The sequence below is a fragment of the Lynx rufus genome, unplaced genomic scaffold (assembly GCF_022079265.1).
Source record: "Lynx rufus isolate CCGP_SWC_20201006 ecotype Redwood Valley unplaced genomic scaffold, mLynRuf1.p SCAF_24, whole genome shotgun sequence".
In the NCBI taxonomy this organism is placed as follows: Eukaryota; Metazoa; Chordata; class Mammalia; order Carnivora; family Felidae; genus Lynx; species Lynx rufus.
The window spans coordinates 22,149,465-22,170,369 of NW_025814839.1; the positions used below are offsets into that span (position 1 = coordinate 22,149,465).

General features: G+C 57.6%; 2 protein-coding genes and 1 pseudogene across 3 annotated transcripts; all 3 read left to right on the top strand.

Annotated features, from left to right (window-relative positions):
- The first annotated feature begins 1,496 nt into the window (after positions 1 to 1,496).
- LOC124518521 (patched domain-containing protein 3-like) lies at positions 1,497 to 20,160 on the top strand (annotated as a pseudogene).
- LOC124518450 (septin-5-like) lies at positions 3,847 to 6,986 on the top strand. Its single transcript, XM_047088473.1, has 10 exons — positions 3,847 to 3,887; positions 3,994 to 4,080; positions 4,354 to 4,477; positions 4,564 to 4,698; positions 4,895 to 5,012; positions 5,145 to 5,246; positions 6,056 to 6,152; positions 6,238 to 6,373; positions 6,610 to 6,712; positions 6,814 to 6,986. Exons 1-10 carry the CDS (start codon positions 3,878 to 3,880, stop codon positions 6,850 to 6,852), a joined length of 951 nt encoding a protein of 316 aa, XP_046944429.1. The 5' UTR covers positions 3,847 to 3,877; the 3' UTR covers positions 6,853 to 6,986.
- LOC124518452 (platelet glycoprotein Ib beta chain-like) lies at positions 7,910 to 9,232 on the top strand. Of its 2 annotated transcripts, none has more exons than XM_047088477.1 (2): positions 7,910 to 8,112; positions 8,348 to 9,232. In XM_047088477.1, the coding sequence occupies exons 1-2, from the start codon at positions 8,103 to 8,105 to the stop codon at positions 8,962 to 8,964; spliced, it is 627 nt and encodes a 208-aa protein (XP_046944433.1). In that variant the 5' UTR covers positions 7,910 to 8,102; the 3' UTR covers positions 8,965 to 9,232. The 2 variants fall into 2 exon arrangements, with proteins under 2 accessions (XP_046944433.1, XP_046944432.1); XM_047088476.1 differs by lacking the exon at positions 7,910 to 8,112 and adding an exon at positions 8,119 to 8,257.
- Positions 20,161 to 20,905: the final 745 nt, after the last annotated feature.

Here is a 20,905-nt window from a genome sequence, read left to right on the forward strand (position 1 = left end):
CTTAAATGTTTAGGAGAACAGCTGAGCCATTCTCTCCATAATGTAGACATGGTCCAACAAATGGAATTCTCAGGTCAGTTCCTGTATCTACAGACTTGAAATGTGATACAGAAGCCACTAGCTTTATAGCACACCAGCGATGAACTCAAGATGTAGCTATAATTAGGACTTGGAAACACAGAGGAAAGACAGAAGGAATCTTCAGTTTCCTTTACCATAACTTTGAAAATAGAAAACGGGTGCCATCCCTTTTGGGATGAGCACTGGGTGTTGTATGGTAACGAATTTGTCAACAAATTTCATATATATATATAAAAAAAAAAAGAAAATGGGTGCCATCTTTTGGTTATTTTAATAAGGTCGCTCTTAAACAATGACTTTCTGGAGAGGCAACTTAACAAAATCTCCTATTTCTTTCTCCTTGAAAATACTGTTAAAATTATCTTTCTTAAACTCTTGGACTTGGTACTCTTACAATCTGGAGATTTCATTAAAATGCTAGACCTACCCACATAAAAACACAATCACAATAATATTAGGTGACTACCAACCATGAAAAACATGGCAAGCAATTTTCATAATTCTTAAGAACCGCTCAACACCTGCCTCTCGGTTGCGAGCATGTTGAAAGGTAGGTAGAGGTTTTCGTAAAAACGGTGACATGAACACAGGGGTCCCTCCATCCTGGGAACTGCGGGTGGAATAGATCCAAGATAAATACCCACTTTTCAGCCCACTTATTTACTTCTAACTTTTTACAAGAAGAATATATGTTACGTTTGTAGTTAACAAAAAGAGTCACTAAACCAGGCATACGAGGTTCATCTTACCGGAGAACTGTGTTACTGGATGCTCCCCGGAAAGGTGACACCACGTGTGTGTGTGTGTGTGTGTGTGTGTGTGTGTGTGTGTGTGTGTGTGTAAGCTTTGTAGAAGAGGCACGCATCTTACCGTTAGGTAGTGTTTGTGTACTAACTTTCTGGGAGCATCAGGCACGCCACAGCCAAATTTGGGGCTGGATGGGCTATGAGTCAAAACACGTGCTCCCCAACGGAAGCCTCCGGGATCCTGGCTCAAGCGGCCAGAACTCAGACTTCTGCAGAATTTCTCCAGGAAACCGTCGTGTGGGACGGAGATGGGCGCTCGGTCCAGTGGCTGTTTTCTAATCTGCTGTCACGTTTGAGACCCTGGCCTTTCCTTCCCGGAAATGAGCCTTCGTCCCTGCAAGGTAGTGCCAGAGGCCTGGCCGGAGGCAGAGGCGCAGGCGGAGCGGGAGCCCCCAGCGGAGGAGCCGGGGCCCAGGTCAGAGCTGAGGCGGCAACCCGAGGCAGGGCCCGGGCTCAGAGCCACTCCCGGCCTCTAAGCACGAGTCAGAGCAGTTCTTCGGTGGAAGACAGGAACCCGAGATGACCTGGGCTTCGGGGCACTTGCCAGAGCCCGCTGGGGTGCCCCATTCACATCCGGTGTCAGTGAGGGGGGATTCTTCGCTGCCAGCATCACCGTCGGAAAACCAGGTGTCCGAGAGACCCCGTTGCCACACCGACTGCCTGGAGGCGCCCCTCTCCTGCCTCTTCCGAAGGCTGGGATGCGAAGTGGGCGCGCACCCCTGGATCTTCCTGCTGGTGCCCATGGTGCTGACGGCCGCTCTGGGCACCGGTTTGATTTACCTGCCCAAGGATGTAGAAGAAAACCTGGAGGAGCAGTACACCCCAATAGGGAGCCCAGCCAAGGCCGAGCGGCGCTTTGTGCAGGAACGCTTCACCGCCAAGGCGCGGAGGGGCCAGTCACCCCGCAGCCTGGCCTCAGCCTAAGTATGTCTGTTCTTGTTGCAGCTCCTTTCCAAGCCTCCCTCCTGCCTGGCTGGCTGGTTCCGATTCTGGTAGGGTCCTGGAGAGAGGGGTGAGGAAGGGTTTGGTGGCCAGGAGAGGCCTGTGGCCCCTGGGGTGGTCACAGAGGGTGAGAGCTATACCGGCTTGAGCTTTCCAGCCCTCGTGGGTCCGTCTTGTGGATCAGAGCAGGCGAGGAGGCTGACAGGGAGACAAATGATGGGGAGGGGGTAAGTTCACTCTACACACCATCCCCCCACTTTGGCTGGCAGAAGTGGTCTGGGGGCAGCTGTGGCCAGTGCTGGCTGGCTGCAGCTTCCAAGTTTCCCGGAGGTAGGGTGGGTAGGCCTCTGGTGCTCTAACTGAGCACTTGAGCCCCTTCAAGCCCGGGCGAAGGGGAGGTGGGCTCTGCCCCCTCCCAGTTCCCACGTGTCTGGAAGGGCCACACCAGTCCAGAACACTCCTGCTCCCATCACACACACATAACATACGAGGGGGGAGGGAGCGTACGAGGAGGGGTGTGGCCGTGGATAGTTAGGACTCCGCGACACCGCCGGGAGGTTTCCGGGCCAATTCTACGAGGAGAGAAGGAGTGAGAGGGGCCGCTTCCCGCGTGGGTGCGCATAGGTCCCGGGAGCGTTCTCCCGGCGCCCTCTGGCGGGTGAAAGCCGCGCTGCACCTGGAGGGGGCGAGACGCGGGGCGGCCACAAACCCCGCCCCCTAGGGCCCTTAGGTGGGCCCTGGCTTCCCCACCCTCCCACCCGGGTGGTCGAGACGCCCGGACAGAGGCCACCCGTCCGGCAGCGGGACTCCGCCTCCGTGCCTATGCGCGCCTATGCTGGGCCCTGCCCTCCGAAGCAGCCTTCCGGTGGCTCCGCCGGCGGCCCAATTTCCAAGCGACTGTTTCCCGGCGACCATGAGGGTGGGGGTGGGGCGGTCTTTTTCCCCGCCCGCCCCGCCTGCCAGCGCCCGCGAGGCCCCGCCTCTGGTTCGGTGCGGGAGCCGGGCCTGCCTGTGGCTGAGACCGCGCGCGCGGCTCGGGGCGGGTCCGCATTGGCAGAGGCATGGACCGCGTGGCCTCTGGGGTCAGCCACACCGCGGGTGGGCAACGTCCCTTCTCTGGGCCTCAATTCCCGCGTCTATTAACGGGGGCGAGAACAGAGCTTCAGGGCAGTACCGCCTGTGAGTCCCTCCTGAAAGCCCTGCCCCTGTGGGTCTGACCCGGTCTGGGGTCCAAACGCAGCGATGGACTCGCCGGCAGCGCCCCAGGACCGCCTGGTGGAGCAGCTGCTGTCACGGCGGACCCGGGCCCAGAGGCGGCTCAAGGTGTGTGTGGAGAGGGGAGTGGAATGTGGGTCAGCGTTGTGTGTGCCTGCCGGGTCCCGGTCCCAAGGGCTCTGGGACGTGACAGGGACCGGCAGGGCCAGGGTCCACCTGACTGGGCGCTGGGACCCCGAGGGTGGGGGAGGCTTGGTGCCGCTGTCTATAAATAGCCCTTGCTCCCCTTGGTAGCAGCAGCCAGCCACCCCCCGCGGCTGGATGGTGGAGGGTGGCCTCCCACCCCCTGGTACACTCAGGAGGGGTGAGTATTGAGGCCAGGGGGCTTCTCCCGCCTATGGAGGGCCTTGGATGTGTGTGAGGGGTCTGGGTCCTGGTGCCCTCTGCCCACCACCCAAGGGAGGACCCAGCCTAGGACTACTGCAGCCAGGCATCCTAAACTCTACACACACAGACACATTCTCAGGTCCCTGCAAAGCTACTCACTGAGGCGGGGGCAAGGATGCCTGTCACCCCCTTACCTGCCTTCCCAGCTCCAGGCCTTTGCTCACAGGCCCTCACCCCTTTCTGCCATTGAAACTCCCCACACAGACATGCCTCCATGTCTGAGCCGGGTAGGGAACAGGGCATCGGACTGCCCCAGGAATCCAAGCCTGCTCCTGACTTGCCTTGCCCCTGCCCCCCAGGATATCAACAAGCAGTACGTGGGCTTGGTCACACTGCCCGATCAGGTGCACCAGAAGTCTGTGAAGAAGGGCTTCGATTTCACTCTTATGGTGGCGGGTGAGTGGGCTGGACTCCCAGGTGGGGTGGCTTGGGCCATAGCCAGCTAGGCTTTGTCAGAGGGGTCCCAGACTTAACCTGACTCTTTCACTGTACCTGCTGGCAGGTGAGTCGGGCCTGGGGAAGTCCACGCTGGTCCACAGCCTCTTCCTGACCGACTTGTACAAGGACCGGAAGCTGCTCAGTGCCGAGGGTGAGTGGGCCCTATGCAGCCCTGGCATTGGTTCCCCATCCTCTGCTGTGTGACCCTTCAAAGGGGTCCCTTCTGGGTCCAGACCCTGCTCCTCTCTCCCCACAGCGTGGGTCTCTCCTGTTCAGGGTCCAGGAGGAGTGGCCCAGACCACAGTCAGGCCATGAGGCCAGGGCTAAATGCTAGAATGGATGAGAACAAGGGTCCTGGCTGCCCAGTGGGGGTGGGGTCTGAGAGTTGGAGAGACCCCTCCAAACGATGCCCCGACACCCACAGAGCACATCAGCCAAACGACAGAGATCCTGAAGCACACGGTGGACATTGAGGAGAAGGGGGTCAAGCTGAAGCTCACCATTGTAGACACACCGGGCTTCGGGGATGCTGTCAACAACTCTGAGTGGTGAGGAAAGCCTGGCTGGGGAACAGTCTGTGCCTAGGCTGATCCAGTGTCCCCCTGGCCTCACCAACCCTCCTGCCTACCTGCAGCTGGAAGCCCGTCACCGATTATGTGGACCAGCAGTTTGAGCAGTATTTTCGTGACGAGAGTGGCCTCAACCGCAAGAACATCCAAGACAACCGCGTGCACTGCTGCCTCTACTTCATCTCCCCTTTTGGACACGGGTGCGTGAATGTCCTGGGAACAGGCTCAGGGTGGGGGGTGGGGCCCGCCTCCGTGGTTCCCCGTTGGCTGCACCTGTCACTGCTTATCTTCTGCCTGTGCCCTCACAACCATGCCCTCCCTGAGCCCATCCCACCCTCTCTCTGTGCCCCCACCACCCCCACCATGCCCCTCTCCACCCCTGGATGCTCTCTGCAGGCTGCGGCCAGTGGATGTGGCTTTCATGAAGGCTCTGCATGAGAAGGTGAACATTGTGCCCCTCATCGCCAAAGCTGACTGTCTCGTCCCTAGGGAGATCCGGAAGCTGAAGGAGCGGGTGAGCCTGGCAACTGGGCCTGGGCTAAGTCTCCAGGACCCAGAACACCAAGTGTGCTGATCCTGGGTGCCAGCGCACCTGGCCCCGGGTCCCTGGCCAGCCTCAAATCTGACAGCCCTTGCCCTGCCACAGATCCGGGAGGAGATTGACAAGTTTGGGATCCACGTGTACCAGTTCCCTGAATGTGACTCTGACGAGGATGAGGACTTCAAGCAGCAGGATCGGGAACTGAAGGTGAGCGGCCTGGGGTGGCAGAGGAGGGAACTGGAGGTCAGTTTACATGGCACCAAGCATCCAGGTCCAACCCGGTGGGGGAAAGAGTCTTTTGTCTGGGCAGCAGAGCCCCTCCACCTGGGGTCGGGTGGGGTGGGGGGGTGGGGGTGGGGTACAGTCACTCATGTCCCCACTGGCTTGTGCAGTTTGGGCCCCGTGTGGTTAGCGTGTCACGGAGCACTTGCCAGGACCCAAAGGCACAGTCCTGGCCAGGCCTCCACCCTGACCCTGCTCCTCAGTCTTCTTCCAATGGGTCACGAGCAGAAGGGTCTGGCCTGATGGCCAGAAGCCTGTGTGTGCCCTGGCTCCCAGAATTCTGAGCTCCAGAGGGTGGTTGTGGCTTTGGGTGCCCCGGGATCTAGAGTGGCAATAACCAAGCCTAAGGCACGGGATAGGCAGCCACTGGGCCAAGAGCAGGGTGGAGCCCTTGGCCCCAGCCTAAGTCAGCATCAGTAACAGGAGGCAGGGGCTCAGCTCTGGGGAGGGAGGGATGGCGATGGTAGCTGAATGGAGCACTTCCTGATGGGGGATGGTGTCAGAAGGGGAGGATATGCCTGGCTGGGCACATACCCTGTGCCACGGGTATATGCCATGCCAGCTCTGGCTTCAGAGAAGCCACAAGGGTTGGGCAACCCCAGGATCTCTTTGGGGAGGGGCTGTTGATAGTGATACTGGAGGAGCGACCAGGTGCCGAGTGCCCATGTCCCTCTTCAGCCACTACCCCATACTCACACTAACTGGGCGCGAGCCCTTGTACCTGCCCTTCCCAGGAGAGTGCGCCCTTCGCGGTTATCGGCAGCAACACAGTGGTGGAGGCCAAGGGGCAGCGGGTCCGGGGGCGACTGTACCCCTGGGGGATCGTGGAGGGTGAGTTCAGGCATGGGGTGCGACAGAGGGAGTGGGGTGGCTCCCCCGGGCCTGCACCCACCCCACACCCGCTCTTGCCCCACAGTGGAGAACCAGGCACACTGCGACTTTGTGAAGCTTCGCAACATGCTGATCCGCACACACGTGCATGATCTCAAGGACGTGACATGCGACGTGCACTATGAGAACTATCGCGCGCACTGCATCCAGCAGATGACCAGGTGCGCAGCTCTGACCCGGACCTGGATCGTGCACCTCATGTTCCCAGCCAAGGCTCCCTAACAGAGGGCTGATCCTTGCTGCCTTCCCAGATCTGAACTTTGCCCCGACTCCCAAGTAGGCCCCCCACCCTGCACCTTGTCTTCCCAGAGCCGACCCAACGGTGTGGGAGCTCAGGAGGGCAGAGCCTCGGTAGTGTTGGGGGTCAGACAAACTGTGCTTCTTGTCCACCCCACAGCAAACTGACCCAGGACAGCCGCATGGAGAGCCCCATCCCCATCCTACCACTGCCTACCCCGGATGCTGAGACAGAAAAGCTCATCAGGATGAAGGATGAGGAGGTTAGTGGGGCCACAGGGGAGGAGAAGGGGTGGGGGTGGGGGTCCAGCCCCTCCTATCACGTTTGTCACTCTACCTTCTGCTATTCCCGTCTCACCTCCAGCTAAGGCGCATGCAGGAGATGCTGCAGAAGATGAAGTAGCAGATGCAGGACCAGTGACCCCAACCCAGCCCCGCATTGCCATGGATATACTGCCAGTTTCCAGGCTGGCCCTTCCCGTCCCTGGACCCCAACTGGCCTGGACTCCACCCTGGAATAAATCTGGATCTCCAACAGACCTGGGCACAACAGCAGTCTTGGAATGGTCCAGACCAGGACTGTTCCCGACTATTCCCAGCCTGACCCAGAGATGCAGGCTCATAGCCCCCAAACAACCCTAATTTATTCTCAGCACCAGTCCCTCCCCTTATTTGTATCTGCTTCCAAGGGGCCTGGACAGCAGCCCCCACAGCTGGCCCTCTTTGGCCTCGGGGGAACAGGAGCTAATTTGGGCCATGACTTTTGAGATCTACCCCTGCCCCAGAAGGTCATGAACTCCGACTCCAGGCCCTACTCAGGTAGGGGGGTAAAACAAGGCAGAATAGGGGAGCAGATCCTCGGCATCCCAGGTCTATTTCTCCATCCCAGTGCCACAGAGTGGACGTGGGAACCCTCATGTGCCCCCTCCCTCGGGCCACCCAGCTTACGCTGAGGCCTCACTTTGTGCCGAGGTGGGCCAGTCCTTCCCTACCTCCTCACCCCTCACTGGGTAGCTCAGTGGCAGGTTGGGCAACAGAAGCGCTTAGGATCCCTCCAGACCGAAGGAGAGCAGCTGGCTGCAGGCAAGGATCTCCCGGGGCTGGTGGGGCAGGGACGCCTGCAATTGCCCAAACTCCTCATCTAGGGCTGTGGCCTGGCCTGAGGGCTCCAGGAACAGTGGGTGCTGGGCAACCTGGGAACCCCTCACCCCTAGACTGCCATTCCCTGCCTGTGGCTGGAGGTCCTTTCTCCCCAGCAGCACTGTTGCCCTGGGTTGTCTAGTCCATCCCTCCCCCACCCCCAGCATGATACCTTCCCCCCCCCAATCCCAGTCTCCAGTTTTGTTCAGTTGTGAATGCTGCATCCTGTCCTGGTGACAGGAGAACAATGTTAGTGAAGTCGCAGTGGTGATCCGTGCTCCCCTGGGTTGGTGGGGGGTGGAAGCCCTGGTAGCCTGCGAGCCCTGGTGATAGCGCTCTATCTGGGGCCGCAGCGTCTGTCTACTGGGCCTCCGGGTTATTTCTGGCGGGTGGCAGCGCTGTGGTCGGTTTGGCCGGGGTGCTGGGGCCTGGCAGGGGCAGGGCGGCATTATCACTTGGCTCTCCAGCCAACGCTCAGCGCTCCAGAACAAGCCAGGTCACCATCCTCTCGCCATGGGCTCCGGTGAGTTTGGGGTCAGGCAGGCCCGGGACTGCGCTCCTTGAGCAGAGTCGGGTTGGGAGGCGCTGCAGTCATCTGGGCTGCAGTAGGGAGATTTAGGGCGGACTTCCAGTCAGCGCGCGGATGGTCGAGGTGGAGAGGCTTTCGGGTAAGGCGGGGCCCCGGGTCTCCGGGGTGTACAGGGACCCGCTCAGGTGCCACACAGGCCACCAGGCTCACTGCGGCGCTTCCCTTGCAGGGCCGCGCCGGGCGCTGAGCCTGCTGCTCCTGCTACTAGCGCCGCCCAGCCGCCCAGTCGCGGGCTGCCCCGCGCCGTGTGGCTGTGCGGGGACGCGCGTGGATTGCGGGCGCCGCGGGCTGACATGGGCCTCGCTGCCCGCCGCCTTCCCGCCGGACACGACTGAACTGGTGCTGACGGGCAACAATCTGACGGCGCTGCCGCCGGGGCTGCTGGACTCGCTGCCCGTGCTGCGCGCCGCGCACCTGGGCGGCAACCCCTGGCGCTGCGACTGCCGCCTGGTGCCACTGCGCGCCTGGTTGGCCGGCCGGCCCGAGCGCGCGCCCTACCGCGACCTGCGCTGCGCCGCGCCCCCGGCGCTGCGCGGCCGCCTGCTGCGGTACCTGGCGGAAGACGAGCTGCGCGCCGCCTGTGCGCCGGGCGCGCTCTGCTGGGGGGCGCTGGCAGCGCAGCTCCTGGTGCTCGGCCTCGGGCTCCTGCACGCGCTGCTGCTGCTGCTGCTGCTGTGTCGCCTGCGCCGGCTGCGCGCCCGCGCCCGCGCCGCGCACCCGTTGTCGCTGACCGCCCCGCTGGTGGCGGAGACGGCCGGAGCCAGCGAGTTCTACGAGTCGTCCTGAGAGGCGCTGAGCGACGCGGACGTGCCAGCCCGACAGGACCCTGCTCCAAGGAGCCCTCGCCCTGACCCGGACCGGGGCTCGTCCTCCGCCTGGGCACAGTCTTCCAGACCTCACCACCCCCCCTGCGGGCCCCGGGCCACACGCGCCCCTCTACAGCGAGGCGAGCCAAAGCCCAGGACGCTTAGGCGGGTCAAGGGGGTGAGCCGCAGCCCAGCCCCTGCGAGGTTCCCCACACCAAACTCCAGTGCAGAATAAACCCTTCTCCCAATCTGACTGGTCTCTGTGCCCCACCACCCGGAAATTCCCCTCCCAAACCACAGGACAAGCCCTAGGAGGTGATTCAAGGGGGATGCATCACATCTTCCTACACCCAACACGGGATCAGTGACTCTCCCAGACCACTCACTTTCAAAGGAGTTCAAGTGGAAGGCACACAAGAACTCAGACAGTGACCACATTATAGGGTAGTGAAGACATTGTGGGGACAGTGAAAACAGTGTTGAGACAGTGAGGACACTGAGGGGCAGTGAGGACACGGGGACGGTGAGGATACTGGACAGTGAAGACAGTGGGGACATCGAGGGCACTGCAGGACAGTGTGGTTGAGAGAGAGGATGTTTGGAGTTGGGGTCTCTGGGGGGTCAGTGAAGGGCCGTGAGGAGGCTCTGAGGACTGTTGGGAGCGTGGATGGGCAGATTTCAGGGCAGTCAGGGATGGGTCAGGGTGGTGAGAATAATCTGATGACCCACCTGGAACTCCCTGGGCATCTGAATTAGAAGCTCAGCCTCTGGAGGACAGGTGAGGCAGGTCCCTGCAGGGTTGAGTGGGTACCAGGGAGTTGCGCAGTGTCTGGAATCATGTTCTGCACTTGACCACCACTTCCCGTGGGAAGGTGCCTCTGACCGCTCGGACCAGCCTTGGTCCCTGGTCTCCCCTATCCCACCCCTGAACTCAGGCTGAGCAGCCAGGGCCTGGGACTCCTCCAGGGTGCCCCACTGTGGCGCAAGCTGCTAACAAGGGACCCAGGGTGCCCAAATGAAGGGCTGACACTTTCCTCAATATTGGAGTCCCATTCCTGCCCTGGGTGGGGCCTCCACCCGGCTGGCCCTGTAAACAATGAAGGCCACTCTTCATGGACCCAAACAGGACCCTGACAAGAAGCCTCAGGCCTGGGCCTGGGGCGCCTGGCACAGGAAGGCTCTGGCCCCCATTGGCCGGGTCGGGGAGGCTGCCGCTGACATGGCCTTTGTCCCAGTCTTTGTGGGACAAGATGGATGGCCCTCCGGTTGGGCTGATGCTATCTCAGGGCTGCCGGTCAGACGTGAGGCAGGAGCCACCCCCTCCTTTGTGGGCAGGTGCGGGGCATCCAGCCCATTGTGGGCTGTGGCCGACTGTCCAGCCGTCCATCCGGCCTTATCACTACATCAGGGATGGCCCCTTTTGTACAAATGAACTGTCAACCCCCCCACCCCCCCCACACACACCCTCAGGGATGGCCCAGCACACCCAGAGCCCCTGGTGGGGGTCAGAGGTAATAGTCTTTGTCACAGTAAGGTACACAGGCAGCCTAACTCAGTCCCAGCATGGTACAGGGAGGGGATGTTCCCCCTCACTTTCCAGAGGAGGAAACCAGATGCCAGAGAGGGGTCTTCCTGCTGGGCCTGAGCTTTCTCCACGCTGCACTGGAAGCAGAGCCCCTAGGACTCCTCTCTTACTCCTCACTGAGGCCTTCAGGGAACAAATGTAGGGCTCAGGAGAAGATGGCCTGGGGGTCTTAGGTGACCCCAAGCTAAGAGAAGGAAGCCTCCTGGGCTGTGAGCCCAGGCTCCAGCAGACACTATGGGGAGGGGTCAGCAGGAGCCGAGGCCCACTGCCCACAGGTTTGAGGGCTTCTGGGCTGTGTCCCTCTGAGAGGGTGGGCACAAGGAACCCTGAGAGCCCGGAGCTGCAGAAGCAGCTGGAGCTCCTCTGATGCAGGAAAGAGGCTGGTGTCACAGTCTGGTCAGACCTGAGGAAGAACTTCCTTACTCCCTGGTAAATAGGGCAGCTGAATTCCATGGTTCCTCCTAGACTCTCTCTCTCTCTTTGGTCAGTTCTCCATGATTTAGATTGGCTTCTGCCCAAGGTACTGACCACAGAGGGTGCTGGCCTGGCCTCCCTGGCGAATCTTTTCCGGGCTGCCTGGGAGTCCCCGGTCCCAACTTGTGACCCTGAGCTGACCCTCCATGCACTGACCCTGGGGCCTCCAAGGAGTGTGGGGAAGTGGATGGTCCCAGCTCAGCGCCCCTGAATGGCCCTGTGCAGGGAGGGGGAATGTACACCTCTACCCCCACCTCAAGGGCCTGCCATGCCCCTCCCCCCAGCGTGGTCCTCCATCTAATGGACACCACACCTGTCCCAGGGGCCCTTCCTTCCCCACTGACAGCCTGGTCCTCTCTGCGGTTTCAGACTCCTTCTCCTTCCAGATGGGAACAAAACGGTGGCCACTCAAGGCACTACGCATCCCCCCACACCTGCAGCCCCCAAGCTGTCCGATTCAGGGTCCTTTGCCCTACAGCCCAGGGGTCCTCTGACCACATCACTGCCCACCCCCAGCCTCTCTGAACAAGCCCCAGCAGGGCCAGATGGCATTCCTGGGACAGATACAGCCGTGACGTCCCTCTGGCAATCTTCGTGTCCTTGTCTGTGAAATGGGTTGCGGCCTCGGCTGAGGACCTCCCGCCCCCAAATGGGCATCCGGTTCTCCCCTCACGCGCCGCGACCCGAATGAGCCACCAGAGGGCGCTCGTGGTCTGCGGAAAACCCCCCACGTGGGGCGAGGGCAGCCGAGGTGAGCCCTGGGCGTGCAGACAACCAGGGTCCGCAGAGGAACAGAGGCCAGGAGAGGACGGATTTGCCCAGGCTGGTGGGGGTGGATCGCCGAGACGGCGGACAGGTCGCGCACCCCACGGGAACAGGGAAGGGTGCATCAAGTGGCCGCTGACAGGGAGGGGTGAGCGCGCCCCCTCTACACCCTTCCCCTCCTTTACCTTCCTCTCCCTTCCCCTCCCCGGGGTCGCTGACAGCTCATCAACAGGGAAGATAAGGGACTTCTTCCGCCAGGCGGAGGGAGTGTCAGCTCAGGTGCACCAGCCGCACTCCTGCCGCCTGTTTGCTCCGTAAACATATATTGGGCCCCTGCTGTGTGCACCGAGGCGGGGCTGGAAGGAGCGGCTGCGTGGTGGCCGGTGGCGTGGAGGGCGACTAGAAGGAAGAAGCCGGCGGGGATGGTGGAATGGGAGCCCCCCAGGGGGAGTGGAACAGACGCTTCGCCACCTCCCGACCAACCTGGGGGCGAGGAGTGGGTGCGGGTCCTTTGTGGGCCCCCTCTTGCCTGGGGAGATGAAGGGGAGCCTGGGGAGGGGGGCGGCCCCTCGGTGGGCGGAGACTTGAGTGGGGCCCGCGTGGACGAGGCCCTGGGAAGGTCTGGGGGCCCCCGAAGCCCTGGCCACGTTGGGGTGGGGTGCACCCGCCGCCCAGACAGAGCAACAACATTGGGGTGGGTGGCGGGGCCCTGGGGGCCCATAGCTCACTGCACCGTCTGCGCCCACCCCCGGCGTTTCCGATGGAAGACAGGCAGCAGGCGATAAATCACCGGCTCCCACTCCCACCCACCCAGGCTGCCTCGGGGAAGGGGGGCTGCATGTGACAGAGACAGAGCCTGAGACAGAGACAGAGACAGAGACAGAGACAACCACAGAGAGAGACAAAGGCAGCTATGGCTGGCCAGCTGACACTGGCCAGGTCCTTTTGCTCAGGGTGTCTGGCCTCCCACCCCAAGATGCCCCCTCTATCAGGCCCATCTGGAAACCAGCTGAGAGCCACCCCACCCCAACCGACCCCCAACAGGGAGGAGGAAGAGGGAGGGAGCAAGGCCTTAGCAGCCATAACTCTGTCCACCCTGGAGAACCATAAATCAGCAGGGGGCTCTCGGGAAGCACTCGCCCCCTAGGCTGAGGGGGGCCTTTAGGGTCATTGGTCCTGGTGACTGGGCCTGGCCTTAGCTCTTGTGTCCCGCCCTCCTTAAACAGCCCCTGGGGTATCCCCCAGGCCTACCTCCGTTTTTCCCCAGCACAGTCACGTGCCCAGAGCTGTCTACACCCAGGGCTGTCTACAATGGATGCAACACTCTCCTCGTCCTCACCTTCTCTGTGCACAGACAGGAAATGTCTGCAGAGGATGACGTCCTGTCCTATCAGGAGAACCCATGGGCTGGCCCTGCAGGGTCTGGGGATCAGCAGTCCTTCCCAGAGAAGCCTTCCCATGGGGATCTTCTCTGCCCCAGAGGAAACACGGTCTTTCCCTCCTTCTGTCCTGCTTTCCTGTCACCACCACCCCGCAGCGTGGTGGAGGCCAGCTGGACAAAGGGTGCTGGGAGATCGACCAGGTGGGGACCCCTCCATTACTGTGGACATCCCCTGGGGGGTCAGTACTCAGTGGGCAAAGCTTGAGAGAGCCCATGAAAATGTTCCCAAGACCTATGGAGTGTGCTCAGCACCCCCACTGCCCAGACCCCCAGTTCAGCCACTGGCCTCATGGATCCCTGGCCCAGGGGTCTGTCCTGCAGACAACCCCTCAGGGCTCTTGTGGCAGAAAGAAGGCCACTTATACACAGGGAAACAAATGTCCACCATGAAATCTCTCAAAGAGCGGAGGGAGCGGGGACGGGAGCGTCCTTCAGAGCTCTTGGAATTCTGTGCCTGAGAGAAACCCTGGTCCTCATCATGTGGATGATCCCCTTGACCCTCAGAACAAACCTGAGTGCCCCAGCCCCGGGACATCAAAAGCACTGACTGGTACGTCGAAGGCAGGTGGTGGGGAGGGCTCCTGGGGATGTTCAGGCTGAGGGAGCAGCACTGTGCTGCCAGGAGACGCCTGTCAGGGGAGGGTACAGAGGTTGCAGGGGCCAGAGGTGCCCTGGGCTCAGCCTGTAGGAGGGAGAGGGCAGAAGGGCCCCAGATGTGTAAGGGGAGCTCCATCCAGTCATTTGTTGGTTCTGAAGCATTCTTCCCAGCAGTGTGCCATCCCATCTGGAGGCTACTGTCTGCATGGTCTGGGGGGGCTTGGGGGTGCAGGTCCCTTGGACTCCAGCCTTCACCTATCAGAGGCTCCCACCCTCCTCACCCCTTGTCCTACTACAGGTGTCCTTGTGGGGAGGGCCTCACCTCACCCTGTTTAAGTGTGTTAGACAAATTGAGGGGCTCTCGGCCAGATAGACACTCATGTGGCAAGGGGTGGGGGACGGGAGGGCACCTTCAACAACAAGGACAGCCTGACTGGCTCTCTCCACCCACCCCAGTGCTGCTCTCCCTGCCTCTGTCCCAGTCACACAGGACCCTGGGATCATCCCCACAAGGTCACTGTGTCCCCAGTGGGGTAAAAAAAAAAAAAAAAACCCCTTCAGAAGTGGCAGGGGCCTGGGACATCTGGGTGGCTCAGTTGGTTAAGCGTCTGACTCTTGCTTTTGGCTCAGGTCATGGTCTCACGGCTATGTCGGTTTGAGCCCCTTGTCAGGCTCTGTGCTGATGGGGTGGAGCTTGCTTGGATTCTCTCTGCCCTTCCCCCACTTGCACTGTCTCTGTATCTCTCAAAAGAAGTAAATAAACTTTAAAGAAAAAAAAAAGAAGTGAGAGGGGCTGGAAGGGAATCCTTCAAGCTTTGCCTGAGGGAACCCCTGGGGTTTGGGGGTACAGACCTCACGGCAAGTAGAGGGTCCCCATGCTGCTTCTCTTGCCCAGGTGTGTGCATAGGCCTGGTGTGCCCATTCCCAAGAGGGAGACTATAGCCTGGGGCCAGGGGGCTGGGGAGGTGGGGGTGAGTGTCCGGGGCAGTGTGGGCATCGCCCAGGTGATTGTGCCCCTGGGCCTCTAAAACTCCCAGGCTTGAGCAGGGCTTTGAGGAGGCCTATGGGAGGCCTAAAGGCCAAGCTCTGCTGTGCTTCTGCATGGAAATCTATGTTAATGTGACTTGTATTTAGGAGCTCACTTTTCTCTGTGCTTTGTTTATTTAAAGATGCTCTTGAAGGATTCCAGCCAGATACGAGGAAAGGGCTTCTGTCTGGGCAGGGTTGCGGGGGGGGGGGGGGGGGCGGGGGGCGGGCGCCCCTGACAGCCGCCTGTCCCAACACGCCTGCGCCCCTGTGTGCCCACTGAAGGTGCTCACCGTGTTCAAGTTGCCTCATCTCCTGCAAGAGTGCGTCTTGGGGGTCCACACCCGGGAGGACACCAGTGACACAGACCAGAGCAGAGCCAGAGCCCATAGACAATGCCATCCTGAGATGTTCATTCAGGGGGGGAGTGGGGGAAGACCATTGGCTCTCTTTATAGGAAAAATGGGGACAGACTTGTTTGCGGGAGCCCTGGGTCTCTCCTGGCACAGAATGCCTCACCTGGGTACCCCTTGCTCCGGGGGTCCCTAGTGAGGGTCCCTATTTTATGAGTCTCTCTGCTGCAGATCCTTTATCTAGAGCCCCTGCTCTATAGGTCTCTTCTCTTTGGAGCCCTGGTATGGAATTTCTGGTGTAGGCGTCTCTGGTATGCTGGTCTCTCCTCTGGGGATCTCTGGTCTGAGGTCACCGTTTGGCAGGTCCCTGGTGTGGAGGTCTCTGGTCTCAGAGGTCCCAGATCGGTTCTCCAGGTGTCTGCTCTGCATCTGGAGGTCCCCAGTGTGGAGGGCAGTGATGTTGTCTGTCCTTATTTGGGGTACCATGGTTTTGCCATGGTGGTCTCCAGGATACCAGTCAGCCCCTTTGCCCCGGGCTGGGGATCCACCGCCACAGAAATCCTCCCGGGGGGCCACACTCCTGACTCTCTTGTGGCAAGGCCAGCACCCAGGGCTGCCTGGAGCCCCCCTCCCCGCTGAGCCCAGAGAGAGCCCTTTGCAAAGACATGTCTGCCTCATCGAGGATAGGTTCCTGTCTCCTCCTTTGTCCCCACAAGCACAGGCTTGCATGGGTCAATTCATACTAAAGGTCCAAGTGCCAGTTTTCAGTGACCAGTTCAACCATTTTGCAAAGCTTCAGGCCCCCTCAGATGGGGTTCCCACCAAGCCTGTCGGAGCTGAGGAAGATTCAGAAGTCCTGCCTATCACTTCAAGTGTTCCCTCCCTGCTGCATTCTTTATCCCCAATTCTAAATTCCCCCAAAGCTCTGAAACTTAAAGTGTTCGAAACTCTGTAACAAAGGCAGCCCTGGGCTGATGTGTAACCATGTGTTATGGCCTTTATTAATTCCAGTTCATGTGAATAGTCGCACTTCACTACCGACACCTTTTTTAAATGTTTGTTTGTTTGTTTGTTTGTTTATGTATTTATTTTAAGAGAGAGAGATTGTGAGCGGGAGACGGGCAGAGAGAGAGGGGGAGAGTGAGAATCCCAAGCAGGCTCCATGCTGTCAGCACAGAGCCCAAACCCGTGAGATCACAACCTGAGCCAAAATCAAGAGTTGGACGCTTAACCGACTGGGCCACCTGGACACCCCTCATTTCACTACAAACATCTTTAAAAGTTTTTTTTTTTTAATGTTTATTTATTTTTGAGAGAGACAGAGACAGAATACAAGTGGGGGAGGGGTAGAGAGTGAGGGAGACACAGAATCCAAAGCAGGCTCCAGGCTCTGAGCTGTCAGCACAGAGCCCAGCACGGGGTTCGAACTCACAGACCAAGAGATCATGACCTGAGCTGAGGTCGGACGCTTAACCTACTGAGCTACCCTGGTACCCCTCCACTACAAACATCTTAATGTGTTTGGTTACCAGCAGCTGCAGCCGGCTCCAATGAGTTATCATGTACTGTATGAGATATATGACAAATTCTGAATTCCAAACACATCTGGCCCTGAGGCTTTGGATGAGGGGTCTGAGCGGTGGAGTGTCCCCACACTGGTCACAGCTCTGGACTACATGGAGGTCCCAGTGGAGGGGGAAATGGGCGTTTGACACAGAACTTTGCAGAGCAATGCTGCTGCTTACATGGCTTTTTCATTTTCTGAGCAAACAACTCTGTGCTAGGTGCTGGTGATTCAGAGATGGAGGAGGACCAAGGGGCACACAAGGGGCTAGGGAGAAAGGAGCGCTTCCTGAGTGTGGAAGGTACAGCAGGCCATGTCCTCCTAAGGGCGCTGTCATTGGGGGAGCTGGTGACCACAGGTCTGCCTGTCCTTTCTGTGGGACCGAAGACTCCAGATATGACATCTGAGAGCACTCCAGGGAAGCCAAAGGTACTTGGGAGTGTGATAGTGACGGAAGACAGGAGGCACTCATGCTTGAGAATCTTGCCAATCACTGAAGGTCTGGGGCCTCAGTTTCCCCATCTGTAAATGGGGTGCAGGCCCTGGCCCTGCCTTCAGTGCCACTGACTGGCCTCTAGCACAGGAGGCCGAGATCTCCCTGCCCCCCTTCTCAGGGTGGTAGCAGTTCTGGCTGCCATCTGCAGAGCAGAGGGTGTACAGCTGGGGTGGGGAGTGGGGGAGCAGGCAGGCTTGAGGTCGGTCCGTCCTGTCCCAGATGTCAGCTCGGTTACTCTTTAGAAATAATCCCAGAAAATAAGCCAGAAAAAGAGAAGAGGGACAACGGCCCAGGGGCTTGGACTTTGCAGCTTGCCTAGGTGTCTCCTCCCAGAGCAGATGTGCACAGCACTGAACAGGCTGCAGGAAGGAAGCTGGGGCACAGGCCCTGCGCCGGGCATCCGGCCGTCCGTGGGGTGACCATCACCTCTCCTGCTGTGGCCAGGCGCAGGACTCCACAGGCCAGCACCTCCATCGTCCATGGTGAGGTGAGGAGCGGCTGGCAGGAGGCCGCCAGTCCCTGGGGGGCAAGGTCTTACGGAAGAGCCACACGTTGGGAAGGTCAGAGGCTGAGGCACCGACTGGGGTCCCTCGAGAGCGAGGCAGGCAGAGTCCAGGCCTGGGCATGGGAGACGCGAGGTGTGGCGGGAGTCGGGCAGCCGCCTTGCCGTGGGCTGGGGCATCGTGGGCGTCGCTGGGTTCCCGGGGGGCGCTGGCCTGCGGCTGTGAGCGAGGGCGTCGCCCGGAGGCGGCGGGCGCGGGCCCTTGGGGGGCGCCTGGGTCCCCGTCCCCGCCAGCCGCGCCGGGTCGCGCGTGGGCACGGTGGGCGCGATTGGCTGGCGGGCGGGCGCGCGCGCGGGCGGGGCGGGCAGCCCCGCCTCTTACTGCTTCTCCATCTCCAGGAAGAGCACCGAGGTCTATTTCGCTTGTATTCTAGCGGTCTCCAACACCACCTCCCTGCTAGAACCAGCAATCTTATCAGAAGACAGTAAAGTGGATGACGTGATCCAGGATCTGTATGCGATGGGGGAAAACGGAACCCAGATCCACTACAATCAGGTGTGTGCCAAGCACCAGGGTCTCTGCGTGCCTTCCAACCCACTCCTGTATGCCTGGCAGATGAACAGGGACCTCGACCTGAGAAATGTCACTTTCCCAATCTACAACCACACCGGTCAGCCCACCTACCTGGCTGGCACCATTGGAGGAACCTTCTTAGGCGAGAGGATGGGAATGAACCAGTTACTCCTGGAAGCCAAAGCCGTGAGGCTGCTCTACTACCTGAAAACTGAGGATGGAGAGGACATCGAGCGTAGTAAGAAATGGTTGACCCATTTTCTGAACCAATCTAGCAACATTGAAAAGCGTCTGGCCTCGAAGAGGATCCAGGTATCTGCTGGCTGAGTTTTATAGGGAGACCAGGAGAAGGTGGGAGGGGTAAGAACACGTTTTCCAAGTAGTAGCACTCCTGGATTATTTGTTGGAGTCCTTGACTTGCAGCTGGGAGTGCTCACTCTGTTTGGCACTTAATCCAACTTCCTTAATCTCACACACCGAAGGATGCCACACAGCATAAATCCTTAATAATATTCTGGTGGAAAACACAAATCCTACATCCCTAAGGTAGGTCTGCTCAGTGCAGACATTGATCATCAGGTTTTCCAGTCAAATTACTTTAAAACCCTTACTCTTAAAGTCTTTGCTATTTGGCGGAACCCTCTGAAATGTGTTTGGGGTTCATTGGAATAAAAGCAACAAACTTTTAAGAAGTTCCATGGTATTATTGAAAAGCGAATTAGCTCACTGTTTACCAAGTAAGTTATATAGCCTAGTGCCAGGCACATGCTAGCTATTCTGTAACTAATAGTTGTGAATAAGCCTGGTCAAAGTGAGACAACTATTGGAAAAATACCAGATCCTTCTGAAATATCGATGAAATTAAAATAGTAAAAGACAACGACCTACTAAAATTCTAGAAAAAGCCACAATTTCTGTAATTATGAATGGTTTCACAATCTTAGGTAGATCTCAGATTTTGTGTATTCAGGAGGTTTAAACCTTGGGTTTCTGAAAGAAACTATGGAAAGCGTGCCACAGATTTGTGGGAAGAAGCACACCTATGTTAATCTTCTTTATTCTAAAATCACGATTCACATATTTTGATCTTTTACTAAATCTTCACATGTTTCAATCAGTAAGCTATAGTGTTTCAATAGGGTTTGTAACTCACACAAATATTGGAATGAAAAGTTATTTACTTGACTAAACTTTTGTGGCAGGTGGTCTACTTGACATCAATTTCTACACAACGGAACTTGAAGCAACTTTGATGACAGTGATCCGTTTGTTTCACTTGGCATAACTTCTAATCATATTATTTGCAATCCTATCATGCTACAGGTAAAATGGTTTCATTGTTTCTTAACTCTTTTTAACAGATATTTTTGGGTGGCAAAATACATATAATTGATATAAAATATGCCATTCTAATCATTTTTAAGTGTATATTTCAGTGGCATTAATTACATCCACACTGTTGTGCAACCATCACAACTATCTGGGTTTTTTTTTTCATTTTTATGTTTCTACGTTTCTTTATTTTTGATAGAGAGAGACAGAGCACAAGTGGGGGAGGGGCAGAGAGAGAAGGAGACAGGATTGGAAGCAGGCTCCAGGCTCTGAGCTGTCAGCACATAGCCTGCCGTGGGGCTCGAACCCACAGACCGGGAGATCATGACCTGAGCCGAGGTCGGATGCTTAATGAGCCACCCAGGCGCCCCACAACTGTCTGTCTCTAAATCTTTCCATCCCCCCAAACAGAAACTGTATAACCCTTAGGCAGTAACTCTCCATGGCCTCCCCCCAGTCCCGGCTAACCTTCATCTACTTTCTATCTCTATGAATTTGCTTATTCTAGAGATTTCATGTAAGTGGAATCACACAATATTTGTACTTTTGTGACTGGTTTATTTCACTTGGCATAATGTTTTCAAGGCTCCTCTATATCCAGGCATGTATCAAACCCTCATTCATTTTTATGACTGGTATTTCACCGTATACATACAGCACTGTTTGTTTATACACTTAACTGTTGACGGGCACTTGGAATGTTTCCACTTTTTGGCTTTTGTGAATAATGCTGCAACGAACATTGATGTACAAATATTTTCTTGAGCTCCTGTTTTCAATTATTTTCAGTATATACCTGGGAATGGAATTGGTGGGTGGAGTGATAATTCTATGTTCAGTTCTTTGAAGAACCGCCAAATCCTACCAGCGATGTATAAAGGTTCCAATTTCTCCGCATCCTCACCAACACTTGTTTTTTGTTTTATTGATAATAGTTAACTTAATAGTGACAAAGTGCGGTTTGATTTACATTTCCCTAATTACTAATGATCTTAAGTACGTTTTCATGTGTTTATTGGCCATATGTACATCTTGGAGAAATGTCTATGCAAGTCCTTTGCCCATTTTTTAATGTGGTTGTCTTTTTGTTTTTGAGTCCTATTGTTTTTGGTTTGTATATTTTGTATATTTATATTGTACATTTATATTGTATTTTATATATAATATACAATACAATATATATTGTATATTTATATTGTACATTTATATTGT